Source organism: Tupaia chinensis, unplaced genomic scaffold (assembly GCF_000334495.1).
Source record: "Tupaia chinensis unplaced genomic scaffold, TupChi_1.0 Scaffold000368_1, whole genome shotgun sequence".
Taxonomy (NCBI): Eukaryota; Metazoa; Chordata; class Mammalia; order Scandentia; family Tupaiidae; genus Tupaia; species Tupaia belangeri.
The window spans coordinates 1,147,979-1,169,454 of record NW_006159865.1 but is presented as its reverse complement, the minus strand read 5'-3'; the positions used below and the strand labels follow the sequence as shown (position 1 = coordinate 1,169,454).

The window sequence follows — 21,476 nt, the reverse complement described above, 5'->3', positions numbered from 1 at the left end:
TTATCCTTGCCTCTTCTTTTTTTTTTTTTTTTTTTTTTTTTTAAAGAAATTTTTTTCTATAGGGGGGGTCGACCGGGAAATGAGCATGTTTGAAACTGACTCCGTGAATCCCTCCTTAGCCTGGTCTTTCTAGTCTTGCACGTAACCAGACCAAAACCCTTGGTGTTATCTTGCCTCTTCTTTTTTTTTTTTTTTTCTTTTTTTTAGAGAAATTTTTTGCTATAGGGCGCGTGCACTCGCCAGACAGACAGAGACAGAGAGACAGAAAGCGAGAAATCACCCCCCAGGGGGGATGGCCACGCCACAATCCCTTCTCCTCTATTCTCCTCTTGGGATCTTGGGCACAAATGCACATGCGCCCAGCGTGAGTTTAAGCCACCAGGTCCGGGACGCGAACCGCAGTCGACTACATGGGAGTCCAGTGGCATAGCCATTACACTAACTGCTGGTCCCTTCTTGCCTCTCCTAATTCCCTTACTTCCTTCATCTAGTTCCTCAGTAAAGCTTGCCTGCTCTACTTTAAAATACCTCCACAGGCTGACTGCTTCTCACTGCCCCCTCGACCCTGCTCTGGTTCAAGCCACCATCATGTCTTGCTCAAGCTATTGCAAAAGCTTCCTATCTTACATACTCGCTTCCGTCTTTGCCCCCTACTTTAACCTTCTCACATCTACCAGAGTGATCCCTTACAAATTCAAGTCAGTCATTTCTCTGCCAGAACCCTCTAAAACTCCCATCACACTCAGAATAAAAAGTGAAGTCCTTACCATAGCCCACAGGGCCTTACAAGATCTCGCCTCCCCATTACCTCTGACCTCCTCTCCTTTCACGGTCCTTTGTTCAACCCCTCTGAGCCACGGGGACCCTCCCATCACATGGCTGGACCATGAGCCAGAACCTAAGGTGCTTCCCATGATAGTGGTTTGTGGCTTTTAAACAACAGAACCTCTCAAAACATTTGAAAGATGTTCTCATGACATGGGGTCAGTTACTTACACTTGTTCCAACCACAGAAGTGGCCAACACAACACAGACTGGACTCCTGGGGGGGAGGGAAGGCTGAGAACTGGTGTACACTGGAACCTGCTATGTGGGCACCACCAGGCAGCACCCAGAAAGGCAGTCCCCGGCCAGATGACCCTGTCTCATACGCCCTGCAGGGTAGTCTGGTATTGGTGCTCGGTGTGTATGTTAAGGAAAGCCTAAGGGGCAGCAGGTGGTTAGTGGTTAAGGTAGCTGGGTCCCACATGGCCAATTCTGAGAACCTAGGTCTGGTAGCTTAAACACACTGGGTACATGTATGTGTGCACCCAAAATCTAGAGAGAATGGGACAGAAGGGATTGCAGCATGGCCTTCGCAGCAGGGGGTGATTTCTCACTTAGCCTCTCTCTCCCTCTGTGTGTGTGTGTGTGTGTGTGTGTGCATGCGCGTCTCCAGCAAAAACTAAAAACAAAAAAAGCCTAAAACACAAAGCTTCTGCTATTTAAACCTCAGCCAAGAAAAACTGAGAAAGATAACAAGCTATTTCAGACTAGAATCCACACAATTCCCCCACTCCTTCTCTCTCTTCCACAGCTCAGTTTGTGTATCCAACAAGGGCATGATGATATTTTAAAACTCTGTGCCCAGTCGAGTGAAATATTTAGATGTGCTATGGACTCTAGCCAACCTTTTCCTGGCTTGTCCCATATTGATCCTTGGCCTCTGGTGGTAGAATTTATCTTTGTCTCCTTTAGAGTCCTAGGAAGTTCATTTCTGCCCCAACCCTGTACATCTCAAGCCGAGGTGAGTAAGACCCTGCCTCCTCAAAGGCAGAATGAACATCTATGGTGGCTGCCACAGGAGGAGGCACCCCCACCACACCCCACTTACACTCCACAACAACCACTCATCATTCCCTTCATCTATGAAGACCCATCTCATGGAGATGGGGTGGGTGGGTGTGCATGATGCTCCTAGGAATCTCAAAAGGTTCCTTATAGGTCAGAGCTCCCAGCTGAGGCCTGGCTCTGGGCAAAGTGTTGAGTAAAATGTCCAAAGAGCAGCACCAGCTGAGAACTACAGAACTGTCGCCTCAGCTGTGTTCAACCTCATGGCCTTTCCTCCAGCCCAAGCACTTGTCGATGACCCCTCAGCCATGGAGGCAGAGTCTAGTTTCTTCTTAAAATAAAAGTAGGACTTGACCAACCCCAAGGCTGCCTGCTGGGCAGAATTATCCAGGGCCCCACTGGTAACTGCACTATGGTTTATCCTGAGTTCAGATTGTACGTACTCTGCATTGGGATAAACAGGGCAAGTCCGAAATGGGTTTTGAATGGAAAGCAATTGCCTATAGGAGTATGTGGTTAATCCATGGTTCCTAATAGAAAGATAATGGCTTTAGTCTTTATAAATAGAGAAAGCACAAGACAAGCTCTCCTTTCAGATGCTGGGGTTAGCTAAAGATAGACTGAAACAGAGTGCAAAGATACAACCTCCCAGAGATCTCAGAATTAATGATCAGGTTGCAACAGCTGCTGGCAACCTAATGATGTTGAATGCTGATTACTTTTTAATTATTTCAGAGGAAAAGACACGGGACATTTTAAGAGATGAGTCATGCTACAAATATGTATAGGCTTGGTATTTTTCCCATCAACTATATACACTCTTCATGAGCAAAATCATGACCTTTCCAATGTTTTCTTATATCAAAATAAATATGAAAAGGTTTTCTTTTTTCCTTGTGTCTTCCCCATATCCCAAGAAATAGAAAAAGAAACATAAATTCCAGAATGGATTTTTTTTTTTTTTTACTATTAAAGGAGTATAAATAAATAAAGAGTTCCAGAAAATTCTCAGGGTTGAAAGTTCTGTTCCAAACAAATGGCATTTTTTTTTTTTTAATTTTGCAATGTGGAGCCTAAAGCCCAAGGCTATTAATATTTCTACATGATTCTGGCCTCTGCTGCTGCAAATGTAAATAGAATTCCTGGTGTCTGAGTCCTCTGGCTTCTCCTCTCCTCTCTGTCTGTTCTCTGACCTCTGAAGAAGCAGTTGTTCCTTCCTTGGCTCCTGGCCCTGAACCCCCAACAAGGACATGGTGTATGGAATAGAGCTCTGGGATTCAAGAGGAATCCCGTGCTTGGTAAGACGATATAGACATCTATTTGCCAAGGGGCAGGGGACGAGGAAACACGTAACTCACTGCCAAAAGAGAATTACGGAGAAGAATGGTGGCATCTATAAAGACGGGTGTCTTCACGTGACCGATGCACCAACTACAGTCTAGAGGGGACGGATGACTGACCTGAGGCTGCCCCTGAGTAACAGCGGGGTGCCTGACTCCCAGACCAGTGTTCCTGCCATCCATCGCCCTCCACCTGGGCCCCGTGCAAGGGGATGGCTGAAGAGAAAGTGACTCTTCAAATGCACCAAGTGTGGAAAGAGGAGCCTTCGGCAGAAGGGCATGTGGTCCTCTGAGGCAGCCCTAAAAATCTTGTCTGTCTACAAGAGAGTGCTCCCTCTGAGGATATGTCTCAATATAGCAGTCACACAGAAGCAAACTCATGAGTGGGCAAATAGTTATCCCCTCTTGTGACTGAACTTATTCCACTGCTTTCACGGGGCTATTAATACATGGCAGCGTGATCAGAGAAAGGGTAGTCAGGGTTTCCACTTCTGGCAGAGTGAAAGAAACCAATATGCGATATGGATACCAGGGAAAAATCAGACCCAACGCGGTACTATCATAAAGTCACAACGATCAAAATAAGTAGGAGCCCCGAGTGATGTTAAGAGACACCACGCACAATGCAAGTGGCAGAGGTGACAAGCCAGACCTTCATTCGTGACACGCTGCTCTCTGCTCTTCACTCAGAATAAGCAACCTTGTTCATTTTGTTGTACTGTTGTCATTAACACATAAAACATACTCAAAACCCCTGACGGCTTTGACTCAGTACCTAAAGGTAAAGGAATTCAAGGCTACTTCACAATAAATATTACTTCAAAGTTATAAGACAGAGTCCTTTTTATGATAGTTGAAAAAGTAAGTCACATCTAAACAGACATGTAAAATTTCAAAGAAAGAGTATGTGTGAAGAAATTCATTATAAGTGATTATTTAAGAAACCCTTATTAACTTGTTACGCTGTTTTTGTTTTTGTTTTTTAAGTTTTTGCCATAGGGCATGTGTGCTCACCAGAGAGTGTCAGAAAGAGAAAGAGAGAAGAAATGTGATAAATCACCCCCCAACACACACACACACTCCAGGGGAATGGCTACACCACAATCCCTTATTCTCCATTTGCCTCTCAGCATTTGGGGCACACAAACATAGACGCCCAGTGTGACTTTCAAGCTATCTGGTCATTCTGGAGCTTGAATTGAGGTTGGCCATGTGGGATCCAGTGCCTTAACCACTGTGCCACCTGCTAGCCTTGTTTTGCCTTTTTTTTTTTTTTTAAGGTTTTTGGCATGGGGAGTGTGTGCTCACCTGAGAGAGACAGAGAAAGAAAGAAAGAAGAAAAGTAAGAAATGACCCTCCTCCCAACCAGGACTCCCACAAGGTAATCTCTTCTCCATTCTCCTCTAAGGACTTTGGGCACACATGCCCAGCCTGATTTTCAAGCCACCAGGTCTGGGACTTAAACTGTGGTCAGCATGTGGAAGTCCAGTGCTTTAACCACCAGGATACCTTCAGGTCCCTGTTTTTGCTGTTCTTAATGGGTCTTCGTTCTTTTCCTGTGTCCTCCAACTAAACATGGAATATCAACCCAATTAGAAAAATCATACTGACCCCCAAAAGCAGGAGGATATTGAGAAGAAAGGACTTCGAGCTCTTTCTTCTATCTAATTGATGAAAAATTTCAGAATGCTTTCCAATATTTACATACCACCTGCCATCAGCCACTGTTATATGCCCAGGAATACAGCAGAGGTCAAAACATGTGCTTGTACTCCCAGAGCTTAAATTCCAAAGGGAGAAGACAATAATGAACACACAGAAATCAAAATGTACATCAGGTAGAGACGAGAGATGAACTAAAAGGTTAAGGATGTCTCAAGTACCAGGGTGCTATTTTAGGACAGTCAGAGAAGGGTTCTCTGATAAGATTAGTACTTGTGTGTATTAAGGGAATGAGCCTTATGGATGCCTGGGTTGAACCAGCAGAAAAGTGCATAGTCCCTGAGGCTATAGGCAAAGAACAGCAAGGAAGCTGAGTGAGCAAGAATAGAGTGACAGGAGTTGAGGTCAGAGAGCTAGTAAGAGCCAGAGCCTTAAGGGCCTGGTGGAGGAACACGGATTCTGGACTTTGTATTCTGGAAGTCACTGATAGGCTTTGAGGAGAGGACTGACGTGATCTGACAGAGATCTGGAAAGGATCCTGCCAGAGGCAGTGTTGAAAACAGAATGCAAGGAGCCGTGCGGGAAACCCAGTTAGCTACTTCAACAGAACTAGGTGTTCAAAGTTATATGACGAGAAGAAGAGGACTTGTTATTCACGTGCGGCCAACGTGAGGCCCTCGGTTCTTGAAGCTTATTTTCTTCATGTCCACATGCAAGGCTATGAAGCTCAGAGCAGGAGAGAAACTAAAAGATAAAAATATAAGGACCTTTTTTTAGAGGTTTTTGCCTTAGGATGCATGTGCTCACCAGAGAGAAACAGAGACAGAGGGGAAGTGAGAAATCACCCCCCAGGGTAGATGGCCACATCGTAATCCCTTCTCCTCCATTCTCCTCCCGGGATTTTGGGCATGCACTCACACAGGCCTGGTGTGATTTTCAAGCCACCGGGTCCAAGATTTGAACCATGGTTGGCCATGTGAGAATCCAGCATCGTAACTGCCATGCCACCTGCTGTCCCCAGAACCTAAAGAGTTTTAACCAATCTCCAGCTCTTCTAAAATTCCACTCTGGATAAAAGCAGATACCGTTTTTTATGTGCATAATAATCTATCAAATAAGTAGAGAAAAAAAACCCACAGAATTAAAGTAAAAGATTAGAAGGAAATACAAGAAAAGTTAATATACCCATTTCTAAGGATGGCCCAAGGATAGATTTTCATTTTTTATAAATATTTTTCAAATTTTTAAAGGGATCAAAATAATTTACTGCAAAGAAATTCCAAATGAAAAATTTCAGCCTTGATGTTATTCAAATAATCAGCATCAATGGCTCAAAATGGAGCTAAAAAACTCTGGCCCTGTTCTACAGTGTACCAAGGAGGGTTAAGGGCCCAGGGGTCATAGCACAGGAGGGGAGGTCAGGGGCAGATTGAGGGGCCACAACTAGATGGACCAGTAAGGAGGCAGAGGCAGGGTGCTTCAGGCAGGGGACTCAAACGTGAGATAGAGGGACCAGCAGTTGGCGTAATGGCTATGTCGCTGGACTCCCATGTAGTTGACCGTGGTTCGAGCCCCAGACCTGTAGGCTTAAACTCCTGCCGGGTGCATGTGCGTGTGTGCCCAAGATCCCGAGAGGAGAATGGAGGAGAAGGGATTGCGGCATGGCCATCCCCCTGGGTGGTAATTTCTCGCTTTCTGTCTCTCTGTCTCTCTCTGTTTTTATGGCGAGCGCACATGCCCTATAGCAAAAAGCTCTCAAAAAAAAAAAAAAAAAAGTGAGATAGAACAACTTTTTTTTCAAAGGGACAAAAATTCCACTCTGACCTTGATGAGCCCAGGAATACTGGGCAGGATCAGGAGACAAGGCCAAAAAGTAACCAGAGCTTAAAGAACTTTGCAAACTGGCCGAGGAACTGATTATTGTTAAGACTGTTAAGTGCATATATTCACAAACCTCAGACTTGGGGGCCTTAACGAAATGTTATCTGTATCCAATTTATGGTGCTGACTTAAAGACCTCTCTTCGGGAAGGTTCTGACCTATTTGACAGGCCTTACCAAAGTGACCAGGCTTCTCCTTTCCTAGGCAAGGAGGAAACCTTCGAAGGCCTCTATCAGTCTTCCTACCCTGTTGAGATAGTCACAGAAGTATTTCTCCCTCAACTGTACACATCTCAGAGCTTATTCAAAACACTGAAGAGGTTATCGCCGGATCTGAACTTCCGGTCCTCTCGTCTCACCTCTGTGACGAGGTCTGAACAGCTAATGATGAGGCCCAGGTGAAGCTGAAAAGGCTCACTACGTAGGCTCTCAGGAGCACATGGACAGCAAATCGTCTGAGTGTTAAACAACTGCATGGGTCCTCTCCGTTAGAAGTTTCTATGAAGTTACTAGAACACTTTTTTCTTCTAAGAACTATTTTATTCAACTTTACTTATTTATTTATTTTTAATTTGACCAGAGAGGGACAGAGAGAGGGAGAGAGAGAGAAGAGAGAGAGAGAGAGAAAGCGAGAAAGCAAGCTACCGGGTCTGGGACTCAAACCATGGTTGGCCGTGTGATAGTCCGGCGCCCTTAACCACCATGTGAACTGCTGGCCCCAGAACACTTTAAGAGAGATTTTTGCTATCAGACATGTGTGCTTGCTGGAGAGACAGAGACAGAGACAGAAAGTGAGAGACCATCACCCAAAGGGGATGGCCATGCCACAATCCCTTCTCCCCCAATCTTTTCTAGAAATTTGGGGCATGCATTCACAGGTACCTGGCAAGAGTTTTAAGCCACCAGGTTCAGGACACAAGCTGCAGTCAACTATGTGGGAGTCCAGTGACATAAGCTTTATGCCATCTGCTGGTCCCACCAGAACACTTTTTAATAGCAATTTCTCTCTTCATTCTTTTAAGACAGGGTCTCCCTATGTCTCACTATGTCTCAGTCTCCTGAGTAGCTGGGACCACAGGTGCATGCCACCAAAGATACTTTTTAAGTTGGCCAAGAATCAAACCAGGCCTCACATGTGGCCTCAGCATGTACTATCATGAACCACTACAGCTAAGCCAGGTAGCAATTTCTAAGATTGTGATGGTTTGGCTAGACACTTTCTCCTAGTTCAAGAAGTTCTCACTTGGGGGCTGCCAGGTGGCATGGTGGTTAAGGCACTGGACTTCCACGTAGCGAATTGCAGTTCGAGTTCCAGACTTGGTGGCTTGCTTTCTCACTTTCCTTCTCTCTCTGTCTCTCTCTGGTGAGTACACACGCCCTACAGCAAATTTTTAAAATAATAATAATGATGATAGCAACAAAATAAAGTTTAATTAAAAAAAAATAAAGAGAAGTTCTCTTTTGTACATAGTGTGACATGTCCCTATCTATTTCCAATTTGTAGCAGATATTTCAGGAAATTGGATGTAAAATAAAAGGAAACTAATTTGTTCTTTTAGGAAAAGTGAATGAATTTTTAGACAAATAAAATCATGCTAAATAGATTAGGGGGTTCTCTTCTAACTAGAGAGTACTTGGGACATGCTTAACTACAAAAGTTACTCACATGAGAAGTAGGATATCCTGATTATTCTGGAATAAGAGTACCAGAAAGAAGTCAGTTAAGTGAACCCACTTTTAAATTATACCAAATTTCATATTAAAGAGCAGTGGGAAGGAATAAAACATTATCTTTAAAAAAATGAATTATGAAACTAAGGTACACTTCATCATATAATTTAACAACATCTAAGTTGTACCTTGCAACACTATAAGAAAGTAAGAATGAACTCAGCTGGGCCAGCAAAGGGCATGGAAGTTAAAGCAATGGATCCCACTGGCCAGCTGAGCAGTTCAAGTCCCAGACCTGGTGGCTTGAAAAATCATGCCGAACACGTATGTGTGTGTGCCCAAAATCCCTAGAGGAAACTGGAGGAATAGGGATTGCAGTATGGCCATCCCCCTTGCGGGGGTGATTTCTCACTTTTTCTTTCTCTGTTGGTCTTCCTGTTTCTCTCTTTGTTGAGCATATGCACGCTATAGCAAATTTTTTAAAACTTAATAAATAAATGAATTCTACTGAAATTTTTGGCACTCTTTTTGAAAAGGAAGTGTTTTTAAATATATGTATATATAGATTATTTATATATACATATATTTATGTGTGTGTGTGTGTATGTGTGTGTGTGTGTATATATATATATATATTTATAACACAATCTACCATCCTCTAATTCACTTACTTTTTTTTGAGAATTTTTTTTTGCTATAGGGTCCGTGGACTCGCCAGAAAGAGAGAGACAGAGAGACAGAAAGCAAGTAATCACCCACTCCCCCAGGGGGGATGGCCACACTGCAATCCCTTCTCCTCTATTCTCCTCTCAGGATCTTGGGCACACATGCACACGTGCCCAGCATGAGTTTAAGCCACCGGGTCCGGGACTTGAACCGCAATCAACTACACGGGAGTCCAGCGATGTAGCCATTACGGCATCTGCTGGTTCCTTCACTTACTTTTTTAAGTGAGAGGGATGTCCACACACAAACCGGAGAGAGACAGGTGTTTTTGATAGGGCCTCACCCCATGGCAGTTGTCCCACCTCAGCCTCCCAGCTAGCTGGGACCACGGTGTGTACACCACACTTCCCTGTTTAGTTGGGCTAGGAACGGAATCTAGGCTTCCTGCACAGCCTTCCTCATGCACAGCAGCACCCTCCAGCACGCACCACCACAGTTCAGCCTTCAATTCCCTTTTTGCTTTTGTAGCATGAAGAGGTTCATTTTTGTGAATGTTTTAGGAGTATTTGTCCTTTTTTCCCAAAAGTCTCTCCTAATCTTTGATATCCAAAACATACTTTTTGGGACCAGCAGATGGCATAATGCTTATGCCACTGGACTCCCACAGAGCTGACAGCTGTTCAAGTCCTGGACCTGGTGACTTAAAACTCACTCCAGGCACACGTGTGTGCGTACCCAGAATGGAGAAGGGTTTGTGGTGTGGCCACTCTCTGATGGGTGATTTCTCGCTTTCTGTCTCTCTTTCTTTGTCTCTTTGGCAAGTGCATGTGCCCTACAGCAAAAAAAAAAAAAATCTCTCTTAAAAAAAAAATACTTTAAAGTCCTTCCATCTCATTATCTTTCTTAATACCGTCTTCTTCAATTGTCAAGAGGCTTAATTCCACCCATTTCATTTGTCAGATTGTCCCAGCTCAGCCCCATCACTTTAGTAACTTTATGAAATCCTATACGTTAGCCAGATTTACAAGTTCATTTCACAAGGAAATTATATTTGCATTTATGGACAACTTTTACTTCCTTACACAACCTAATAACCTGGTCTTGGATACCAAGCACCCTTTGTATATTCCTGTTCAGGCAAATGAGGTGGAAGAGAGATGCCTTTATTTTCTAACGTCAAACTATCCTATATACAAACGATGCTATCGCAGAAAGAAAGACCGGAGATTAAAATGTGTTTCCATACCCTGCCGCATGTTGTGTAAGGAGGCGTGACCTTGGGGTTGGGAATGGTAGCTTCCCTTGCCCCCTTTGAAGTTTACTATGAAGCATTTGCAGTGTTACCTTACCTGACTCTGGATTAACGAGTCCTGTCTAGTTTCAGATGCCACCTGGCAATTTCATTTCTGAGAATGGGGAGTAAGCACAGGTTAAGGAAAAGTACCCGGAAAAGTGGTATCCACAAATATGGTTTAAGGGAAGACTATAGGTAGGGAATAGAAAATAGAAAAAGAACAACACTCAAAACAGGGCAGGAATCTATAGAAGAGTTAGAAGTGCTCAGACTTCATAGATGAAGCTAAATTTCCGGTCGTGATCTCAGGGAAAATCTGGGTGTCATAATGCCCTTGTCTACAACTAGAATTGGACCAAGGACCAAAGTTCCCATCCCCCAATCTCATTCAGCCTTCGGTGTCTTAATGTAAATTGTATTTACCATATTTTCCCCTTGTATTGGGATAATTGTCTTGATGTCCACAACAGACTGACACCTCAGGAAAAAAGGGGCCACATATCCTATTTCTCTTTGTATTTTCAATCTCTTTCTTCTCCACCATGGGCTTCCTCCCTTCCTTGCACAGAGTAGACATCCACCAATTTATTAAATTGACTCTGAGCTTTCCATCCAAAACCATGTCTGATGGTTGAAAAGAAAGGGGTTAGGAAGCCATATCAGTAAAAGTTTTGAGGTGAAATTCTTCTGTAAGTTAGAGGAGAAAGAAAAACAACAACAAAAAAGACCCATGTCATCTTAGCAAGGTTATATGGGGTGAGGTACAATGGAAGACCTTGATACTTAATCCATCTTTTACCCAACTCCGCTTTTAGAATAGAACTGAACATAACAATCTGTCAGCAGCCACAGGATGACACAAAGGGATGCTCTTGATATTCATCATTCCTAAATTCCTTCTCATCCTAGGAAGGCAGCAAGAGCTACAGTGATCTCTTTCTAGTTTGAAGATTTCCAGGTACTGCACATGTTACAAGCCAGTAACTACATCCAATCTAAGATGCCCCATAAATCACTAAGAATTTGAAAAGCCCCTGAAAAGAGATCTCTTGACCTCGGAATTGTTCAGATGTTTTCAGATGGTTGCTGCCAGTCATTGCCTAATGATTTTCCCAAATAATTCCTTTATTTAGTGCCTTCCTGGAAGTCCTCACCTGACAAATGGCCTCTTAGACATTCCTTGAAAAGTTCGTGTTAGCAGTCTTCAAAAAATTACTTCATTTCCTACGACCATTTCATACCTAATTGTTCTACTATTAATAATTATTTCACTCTGTTCAAGCTCAAGAAAAAAAATATTAGGTCATTGCGAAAGTCATGAAGTATTTTTCTATCCAAAAACACACATCATGACTGGGGCCAGCAGGTGGCATGGTGGTTAAGGACATTGGACTCCCATGTGGCTGACCGTGGTTCAAGTCCAGGACATGGTGACTTTCTCTCTCTCTCTCTCTTCCTGGTCAAATAAAAAATAAATAAAGTTAAATAAAATAACTTTTTTTAAAAAAACACATCATGACTTTCCCAGTGACCCAGTAGTTGAAGCCTATGTTAAGTCCTCTTTGTCATTATTAATCTTTCAACAATCTTATTGGATATTGGCAAGGACTGAACAGTGACCCAGTTACATAAGTTTGGTAAAGATTCTAGGCTTCTTATATCATCCACACCAGTCTACTAATCCTCTTCCTAAGTGATGCATAAAAGCATGAATGATGCAGTTTCAGGTCTATACTGTGAAACTAAGCCAACGTATTTGGCAGTCACCGTCCAGTTCTTAAATGTGTGAAAAGATCGAGTCGTTACGTCACCCCTTAGGCTTGTATTTACTAGGTGGCTCGTTACCGAGAATCTATCAGGATGCCGTTCTACTTAAAATCAGCAAGTACACTGGTCTAAGTTCAAGTTTTATTTTGATCAAGGCATGAAGTTATTTATACTTCTCCTATTTTTATTTTTCATTAGAATAATTTTTTTCCATTCTCACTGGAACATACTTCAGATAGCTCAATCAAGTCCCAAAGTGATGAAGAAGACTTAAACTTCTTATCAGGCATTCTTTGAGCTGATGCCTATGAAGAGATCCTGTACCTCTTGACAAGGGTAAGAGGGAGGGTCCTACCATGACAGAAGTCAGGGGCCTCCATCAAATCTGGCAGCCACGCACCCAGCTCTCACAGGAAGTAGCCCAAAGTGAACAGAAAAACCCAGAACCAGTCAATGGCTCCCTGAAAATCCCTGAGAGTTGTCAGGGAGAATCTAGAGGACTCATTATTAATCCTTCCTCTGCGGTCCCAACCCTTACCTATGTGAAGACGGATCAGCAGGCAAAGGAAGGGACACTTGATCCAATCCTCAGAAGAAACTCCTTTTTGAAACTATGACTAGGTATTACACACTTAACATCTCTTTCCGCAAGATATAGGCAGGGGCGGCCCTTTTATTTTTCTTAAGTTTTATCTATTTATTTCTTCCACAAGAATAAAATAAAAAAAGAGAGAGAGAGAGAAGAGAGAGAGAATAAAAGAAGTTCTCCAATAAGGTTTTTTTAAAGAATTATTTTATTGAACTTTATTTTTATTTTATTTATGCATTTATTTATTTTAATTTGACCAGAGAGGGACAGAGAGAGAGAGAGAGGGAAAGTGAGAAAGCAAGCTGCCAAGTCTGAGTCTTGAACCAAGGTTGTCCATGTGGGACTCCAGTGCCCTTAACCACCATGCCACCTGCCGCCGCCCCCCCCAATAGAGTTTCGGTGCCATGATCTACCCCCCAGCTTCAGCCAGTTCCCAATTATGAACACACATGTACCTGGCACATACAGGGAGATCTCAGGATACAAATCTGGAACTTTTCCATGCAGGCAGCCTTATGGGGCATTGTGTTTTACCACGGTGCCACTGCCTGGCCCCGCCGGGCAGCCCATGTAATCAGTCATTGTATCAACTCCAAAAATGTACACGGAGGGGATTGTCCATGGCATTACCCATTGTCTCTTTCCTAAAGATCCACGCAATAAACTTCCTCTCAAAGGATCCAGACTCGAATAAGGAAAATAATATAACTTGACTGTTTCCCCATTTTACTGCACATCATAGGTCAGCTAAATTCAGTACCTGCACAGAGTGATTTTAATGTTTAATGAGATCATCTGCAATGCTTACTTATTCATTCACCTCCTTTTGTTTATTTTATTTTATTTTATTTTTTGCAGGAGTGGGGGGTGGGGCACTCTCAACAGAGTCCTGTCGTGCTAGAGTCTACACCCCACCGCTAAAATTTCTAGACCACGGGCACATGCACACATATCCATCGTGGTTCAGGTCAACCTAGGATCCCAGTCTTGGCTCTCCTACACAGCTCGATCATTGTAGAGCCCCGTGGTCCTGCCAGCACCACAGTGCGTGGGCCTCGCTCACTTTCTTCTAAACGGCCTTTCTCCTATTTGCCCTTTAACACTCTATGTTCAATCTTGTCAGCTGCTTCAGATCACATTCTAGAGACAAGGCATATGCAATGCCGTTCTTGGGTAAACGTCAGTCTTGCCAGCAACAATCTTACCTGCATATGAGTCTATTTTTCACCAAAGCTGTAAAGATCTCCTGAAATAGTTCATGCTGGGGGTGTTTGCTGAAATTTCTCTCATTCTTGTAGTTTATACTAAGGAGAAATGAACAAAAAAGCATTTTGTAATAACCACTTAGGCTCTCAAAGTTGGCAATTCTGGCCAAGATCATCGATAGTTACGCAAATATGGAAGGAGTTTTAGGGTTGAACACATTGCTAAAGGCAAGTATCAACTGTTGAAATAGAAATTCAAAATGCAATTATAATGTTAATAATAAAGACGATAGCCAAGTATATGTATTTCATTTTACCATATTAATTAAATTATTCCCTCAAAACATTTAACAGGTAAAATTGGTTAAAGGCAGAAAAGAGTATGTAGCAAAGAATTCCCTCTCTCCATTTTGCCACCCACCCTCCATCCCACTGGCTGCTCCAGTTGTCAACACCATTGGTTGTCCCACATCATTCCGTGGCGATAACGGGGATTTATTAAACATGGCCTATGATCCCTTCAGCCCGTGGTAACTGTTTGCTTGTCATTGTTGATTGGTTATATGCTTTGTGTATGTTTTTAAGTTTGGAGATAGTTCAGCCACAGCTTTTCTTTCTTTCTTTCTGATGTCACAGACCACCAAAAAGTTTTCAAATATTCTCCAATGGCCAGCCAGTGTCAACGGTGGTTGGGTGGCTGGATCCCACCTGGTCAACTGCACAATTCAAGTCTTGGGCCAGTGACTTAAAAACACTCTGGCTTGGGGGACCAGCAGATGGCGTAATGGCTACGTCGCTGGACTCCCACGTAGTCAACTACAGTTCGAGACTCAGATCCAGTGACTTAAACTCACACCAGGCACGTGTGTGTGTGTGCCCAAGATCCCGAGAGGAGAACAGAGGAGAAGGGATTGAGGCATGGCCATTGCCCTGAGGGGTAATTTCTCACTTTCTGTCTCTCTGTTTCTCTCTGTCTCTCTCTGTCTTTCTGGTGAGCACATGCAATCTGTAGCAAAAACCTCTAAAAAAAAAAAAAAACAAACAAACAAACAAAAAAAACTCTGGCTGTGTAGTGCATTCCCAAACTGCCAAAAGCAGGGAGAAATGGAGGCAAAGGGATTGTGACATGATTGTCCCCCATGGGGGGCTTTCTCACTTTCCCTCTCTGTCTCTCTCCAGAGAGTGCACATGCCCTCTAGCAAAAGTTTTTTTTAAAAAAGAAAGAAAACCCCCCAAAATATTCTTCCATTTTAAAACTGGGAAAAGATAAGAGATAATGCATAAAAGTGTCGCATTGTTACAGAATACATCATACAACAATTTTGTGCATATTAATATAAACTAATTTTAATATCTAAGTCAAAGACACTGAAACGCATGAACACGTCACCTCAAAAGCACATTCTATGACCCTATGTGTCATTTGCAATGTTCTGCCTTTGCAGTCTTTCAGATGCCAATGGGTGACATTTGCCCACTCTAAACCAGGTGAGGGTCATAATAAATTCTTAGCACATGGACACTGGTAAGCTAAATACATAACAATTTTTACAGTCGTTAATGTTCCTCACTGGAGATACACAGTACTCTCCTCTTACTCACTTTCCATGGTTTCAGTCACCTGTAGTCCAAGGTCCAAAAATATTACATGGAAAATTCCAGAAATCAACTATTCTTAAGTTTCAAATTATACCCACTCTGAGCGTTGTGATGAAATCTCATGCCTTCCCGCTCCATCACACCTGGGTAACATAGTAGATTTAGGGTTCTGTACGATCTGCATTTTCAGGCAACCCTGGGGGTCAGGGGATCTTAGAATGTATCCCCCTCAAATAAAAGAGAACGATCGTAATTTTTCAGTATGAACTCATGTCATGTCATGCGACTGTTCTGGACTATTAAATTCACTGTCCTAAAATGACGGGAAGACAAAATCTAGACCAAATAAACAAATGAGCGTTCTATTCTATTCGGGTTGTTATTTCATGCCAAATGACCTAAGCTCATAGTAAAACAGAGAACCAGCTCCAGGAAGGGGTGTGGCCCATGGGAATGGGCCACTTTTGAGAGGCCTGTCTACCTGGCAACAGAGATAAAAACGGACTACGCTCTTGATGCTAAAGGTAAGGTGCTATCCCTCCAACCGAAAACGTGGGTTGTTTGGACAACCACATTCTTGAATGTCTGTTTACAGCAACGGCTTCTCTTAGGCCTTTTCATTACTGGCAAGACACGGATGGACAAAAAGCTGAAAGAAAGCTTGGAATCAGCCTCGCCAGGTCAACAACCTGGAACCGCTTCCTCATCGAACAAGTGCCAAGTGTCAGCATGATGTCCTAAGACAACCGGGTCAGTTCCACCTGTAACCACCAAGTCTATTATTTATACATTATTTCTGGAAATAGCTAAACACCAATGCAAGTTCATAAATTTTAGACTTTCTGTGGTAAACTTTGAAACAGGTTTTTAAATGTTCATCCCTGAGATAAACTTTTAAATAAAACTGTGGACTAGGTAGAATAGGTTGTGGAGGGGAAGGGAGATATTGGATTTCTTACCTAAAATTTTCAAGCTCAACAGCTTCTGTGGACTCGTGCCACTGACCTCGAGCTCTGTGGCCACCCGCCCTGGTGGCGGGCTCGGACTTCGTCATGCTGTTCTGGGCACTGACAAAGGTAATGGCTGGAAGCTACAGAAACAGAAGCACAGAATACACGAGGATCATCACTCAGACCAAGATGAAGGAAGTAACCACATGGGGGAAGGAAAGGGAAAGATGAAGAGAATGAGGTTTGTGTTATTGTTTGTTTGTTTGTTTTCCAAGCCAGTAAGTAACGGGACAATTGTGTCAAATGCAGGGGTTTTCCAAGATTTAAGCATCTCTCACTCAAGCGTTTATACTCCCTACCTTACACTGCTTTATTCTTCTTGAAAGTGAAATCATTGTAACATCCACCTGCCATATCTCAGTTATCTGTGTATTTTCAGTCTGCCGCGATTATAATGTCACCTCAACACAAGCAGGAACTTGCTTGTTTTTGTTCTGTGCTGTTTCCTCAGAACCTAAGACAGCACTGGGTGGTCAGGTCAGGGATGAGACCTGGATAGCAAGAGTTTTTGGAGTTGGGGGCAGAAGGACGTGTGGTGGTTGAGGCACTGGACTCCTACATGACCTACTGTGGTTCAAGCCCTGGACCTGGATGGTGGTTGAGGCACTGGACTCCTACATGGCCTACTGTGGTTCAAGCCCTGGACCTGGATGGTGGTTGAGGCACTGGACTCCTACATGGCCTACTGTGGTTCAAGCCCTGGACCTGGATGGTAGTTGAGGCACTGGACTCCTACATGGCCTACTGTGGTTCAAATCCTGGACCTGGATGGTGGTTGAGGCGCTGGACACCTACATGGCCTACTGTGGCTCAAGTCCTGGACCTGGAGGCTTGCAAGTCTGGTCAGGGGGCCAGCAGGTGGTGTAGTGGTTAGGGCGTGGATTCCCACATGGCCAAGCACAGTTCAAGTTCCAGACCTAGCAGTTTGAAACTCACACCAGGTGAATGTGAGTATCCAAAATCCCTGGGGGATCATTTTTCACTTTCTCTCTCTCTGTCTCTCCAATGAGAACATGCACCATACAGCAAAAATCTCTCTAAAAAAATCTCTCCAATGAGAACGAGGAGAAGGAAGAGGAGAAAGAAAGAGAGAGAGAGAAAGAAAGAGAGAGAGAGAAAGAAAGACAGACAGAAAGACATACATGCTGTGTGTGCCCAAAAATCCCAAGAGGAGAATGGAGGAGAAGGGATTACAGTATGGTCATTCTCCCTGGAGGATTATTTCTCACTTTCCCTTTCACTGTCTCTCTGTCCCTCTCTGGCGAACACTCACAAGCTATAGCAAAAAACTAAAAAAAAAAAAAAAAAAGTGAAGGGAGCTTCTCATGTGATTTAAATGTACAACGAGACTGGAGAGTTTCTGGATCCAGGTGGAACACTCCGGTATAGACAAAGGAGTCAACATGCCTTCATTTGCTCCTCCACATTTACCTAGAATACACACTGCTTGCCAGGTGTTAGGGATGTAACAATAAAGAAGAGCCTATCACTTTGAGTCAGGTGGGACATCCTGATTACGCAATCATATAAAATATAGTATAGGGACCAGCAGATAGCGTAATGGCTATGTCACTGGACTCTCAAGTAGTCAACCACGATTCGAGTCCCGGACCTGGTGGCTTAAACTCATGCCAGGCACATGTGCATGTGTGCCCAAGATCCCAAGAGGAAAGTGGAAGAGAAGGGATTGCAGCGTGGCCATCCCCCCGGGAGGTGATTTCTCGCTTTCTGTCTCTCTGTCTCTCTCTGTCTTCCTGGTGAGCACATGTGCCCTATATCAAAAACCTTTGCAAATAAAACAAACGAACAAACAAACAAACATGATCAAATAAAGCTGTTTGTATTTGTCATTCCATTGAAGTGTTTGATAGAATCAGAATGCAGACAGCATTTTCGTTTCTTTTTTTTCTTCAGAGGTTTTCGCTATAGGGCACGTGCGCTCGCCAGACAGACAGAGACATAGAGACAGAAAGCGAGAAATCACCCCCCAGAGGGGATGGTCATGCCACAATCCCTTCTCCTCCATTCTCCTCTCGGGATCTTGGGCACACACGCACACGCGCCCGGCGTGAGTTTTAAGCCACCGGATCTGGGACACGAACCACGGTCGACTACGTGGGAGTCCAGCGACATAGCCATTACGCTAACCACTGGTCCCGTGTAGACATCATTTTCTCATTCAAAGAGAAATGTGCCTGACTTTTCATAAGGTAGTTAGCTTGCAGAAAAATTAATTATAATTAAGGACATTGCTTAATAGCCAGCAACACAAAAGCAACAAAAACTAAATCCTTCTTCATTATATAACAGCCACGGTTGAATTCTTAAAAAATTAATAATAACTCTTACATTCTATATAAGTACTTTTCTGTCAGTTGATCCACAACTACAAGACATTAGGTTACAGGCATTTGAGGCAGCAATAGTTAGTGATTAAAAGAACAAATTTCCTGGCCAAATTCCATGGGTTTTAACCTACCATCAGCTAGCTGCACGATCCTGAAAAATTTCCTTAGTCTCTCTGTGCATAATTTTCCACGTGATTAAAATGGGAATAATAACAATAATAAGAGTATACAACCCAGAGTTGTTTGAAAATTAAATGAGTACTATTTTATTTTTTTTTGAGAGATTTTCACTGTAGGGCGCGTGTGCTCGCCAGACAGACAGAGAGAGACATAGAGACAGAAAGCGAGAAATCACCCCCCAGGGGGGATGGTCACGCCGCAATCCCTTCTCCTCCATTCTCCTCTCGGGATCTTGGGCACGCATGCACATGCGCCCGGCGTGAGTTTTAAGCCACCGGGTCCGGGACACGAACCGCGGTCGACTACGTGGGAGTCCAGTGACATAGCCATTACGCTAACTGCTGGTTCCCTAAATGAGTACTATTTATAAAACACATGCTATAGGCTAGAAGCTTTATAAAAACTCTCAATCCTCATCAATATTTCCACTATTCAGATGAATTTGCTAAATCAATAAAACTTTCCATTATAAAGTAGGTGATTGGCAAATGGGAACTGATTTGCTAAATCAATAAAACTTTCCATTATAAATTAGATGTTTGGCAAATGGGAACTGGTAACCCAAATGATATTAGACATGAAGTCAACATGACAAATTCTTCTTTGTTATACAGAAAATATTATGATACATGGCAAACTACATGTGAGTTTTCCAGGACAAGAGGTTTCAAGCCCCCTTGCCGTCTGCATGACACCCAGATTACTATTCTTACAGGAGAGAAGGCAACCAGCACAGAGAAAACAAGCCCAGGCCACTCAAGGAAGAGGGGCAGAAAGCTGCTGCAGCTCTCAAGCACTCCCTGTGCAGGCAGGGCAGATGGGCAGTACTGGGAAGACTCGCAGAGACTGGATGCGTAAGACAGACTTGGCATTTACAGTTCCGGAGACCCAAACTTCATAGTAGGAATTTGAAGCAATTGGTCCTTTTCGGGCAAAAGCACATTGGGTTCAAAACCTTTTCTAAAACTCGGACCCTGGGCTGGTCCAGGAGCATAAAGGTTAAGCACTGTGCATAGAAAGCTGAATCTCGGGACCAGCAGTTAGCATAATGGCTATGTCGCTGGACTCCCACATAGTCGACCGCGGTTCGAGTCCCGGACCCAGTGGCTTAAACTCACGCCGGGCGCGTGTGCGTGCGTGCCCAAGATCCCGAGAGGAGAATGGAGGAGAAGGGATTGCGACGTGGCCATCCCCCCTGGGGGGTGATTGCTCGCTTTCTCTCTCTGTCTCTGTCTGCTTGGCGAGTGCACGCGCTCTATAGAAAAACCTCTTCAAAAAAAAAAGAAAAAGAAAGAAAGCTGAATCCCATATGGCCAACCACAGCTCAAGTCCTGGCCCCCATGGATGAATATCTGTGTTTGTGTGTGTGTGTGTATGTGTGTGTGTGTGTGTGTGTGTGTGTGCCCAAAATCCTAATGGGATGGAGAAATGAATGAAAAAGGATTGTTATGTTACCACGTCCCATTAGGGGAGCTTTGTCTTGCTCTCTGGCAAGCACATGTGCCCTTTGGCAATTGAAAAAAAGAAGAAAAAAACAGCCTTTTCTCTTGGCTCCTCAGTTCTTCAGCTCCTCTGTGTGTCTGACTTGTCCATGCCTGAGCATGAGTAGCATGGGACTCGTGATCCCGTCTCCAGGCTCAGCTCAGCCTCCTGGAGAGCGCCTGCCCAAGCTGCTTATCCGGGGAGAGCTGTCGCCCTTCCTGGTCGCAATACCATGCTTACCTCTCTCATAGCTCTTCTGACAGTCTAGTACAATACCTAGTTTACACCTCAGCCTTTTCCCGTGGCCCTGAGAGCAGCGTCATATCTATCCGTGTTTGTGTGTTAGCACCTCTGACAAAGGCTGGCAGACAGAGGGCATTCACTGTGGAACGAACGCTCATTTTGTCCCAGTGTCTTTGCTAAACTAATTCATCTGGTCAACCACCTCCGGCTAAGTTCATTTATTCAGCATGTTTGTTGCAGACGTGTCCAGTACCAGCCATTGTGCGAGACAGTGGATGGATAGTTAGCAGAACAGATGTGGCCTCTTACTTCAGAGTTTACGGTCCCAAAGAGATGGGCAAGGAGGAGTGTGTTCTAGAAACTGGAAGTGACGTGGGTCACTCAAACAACATGAGAGGAAAGGAAAGAGGCAAGACTGAAGTAAAGGCTGGATTATGGCGGGTCTTTCTAAAACATTTGTTGATCTCAACTCTGTTTGGGGATTTCAACATTCTCTGTTGTTTATGGGATAAAGTAAACAATTCTCAGATGGGCCTTCAGACACGGCACAGTGGCTTTCAGATTAATTTTTCATGATTTCCCATAGAAATGCCTAGTCGCTTTTGCAAAATGCTTGTCATTTTCCTTCCTTCGGTATTTGATTATTTTACTGACTTTACCTAAAACGCCTTTCTCACCCATTCTACTAATGAATAACAAGCCCGTTTTCT

General features: G+C 43.6%; 1 protein-coding gene across 5 annotated transcripts in view; it reads right to left on the bottom strand.

The window, feature by feature from the left end:
* The window catches only part of NEK10 (NIMA related kinase 10), a 225,545-nt gene that overhangs the window by 175,713 nt on the left and 28,356 nt on the right, over positions 1-21,476 (bottom strand). For all 5 annotated transcript variants that reach the window (XM_006153310.3, XM_006153312.3, XM_006153311.3 and 2 more), the window contains exons 4-5: positions 16,463-16,593; positions 13,905-14,003 (exon numbers count right to left, since the gene is read on the bottom strand). In XM_006153310.3, coding sequence (XP_006153372.1) covers positions 13,905-14,003; positions 16,463-16,593 — 230 coding nt within the window. The remainder of the gene's footprint in view (positions 1-13,904; positions 14,004-16,462; positions 16,594-21,476) is intronic.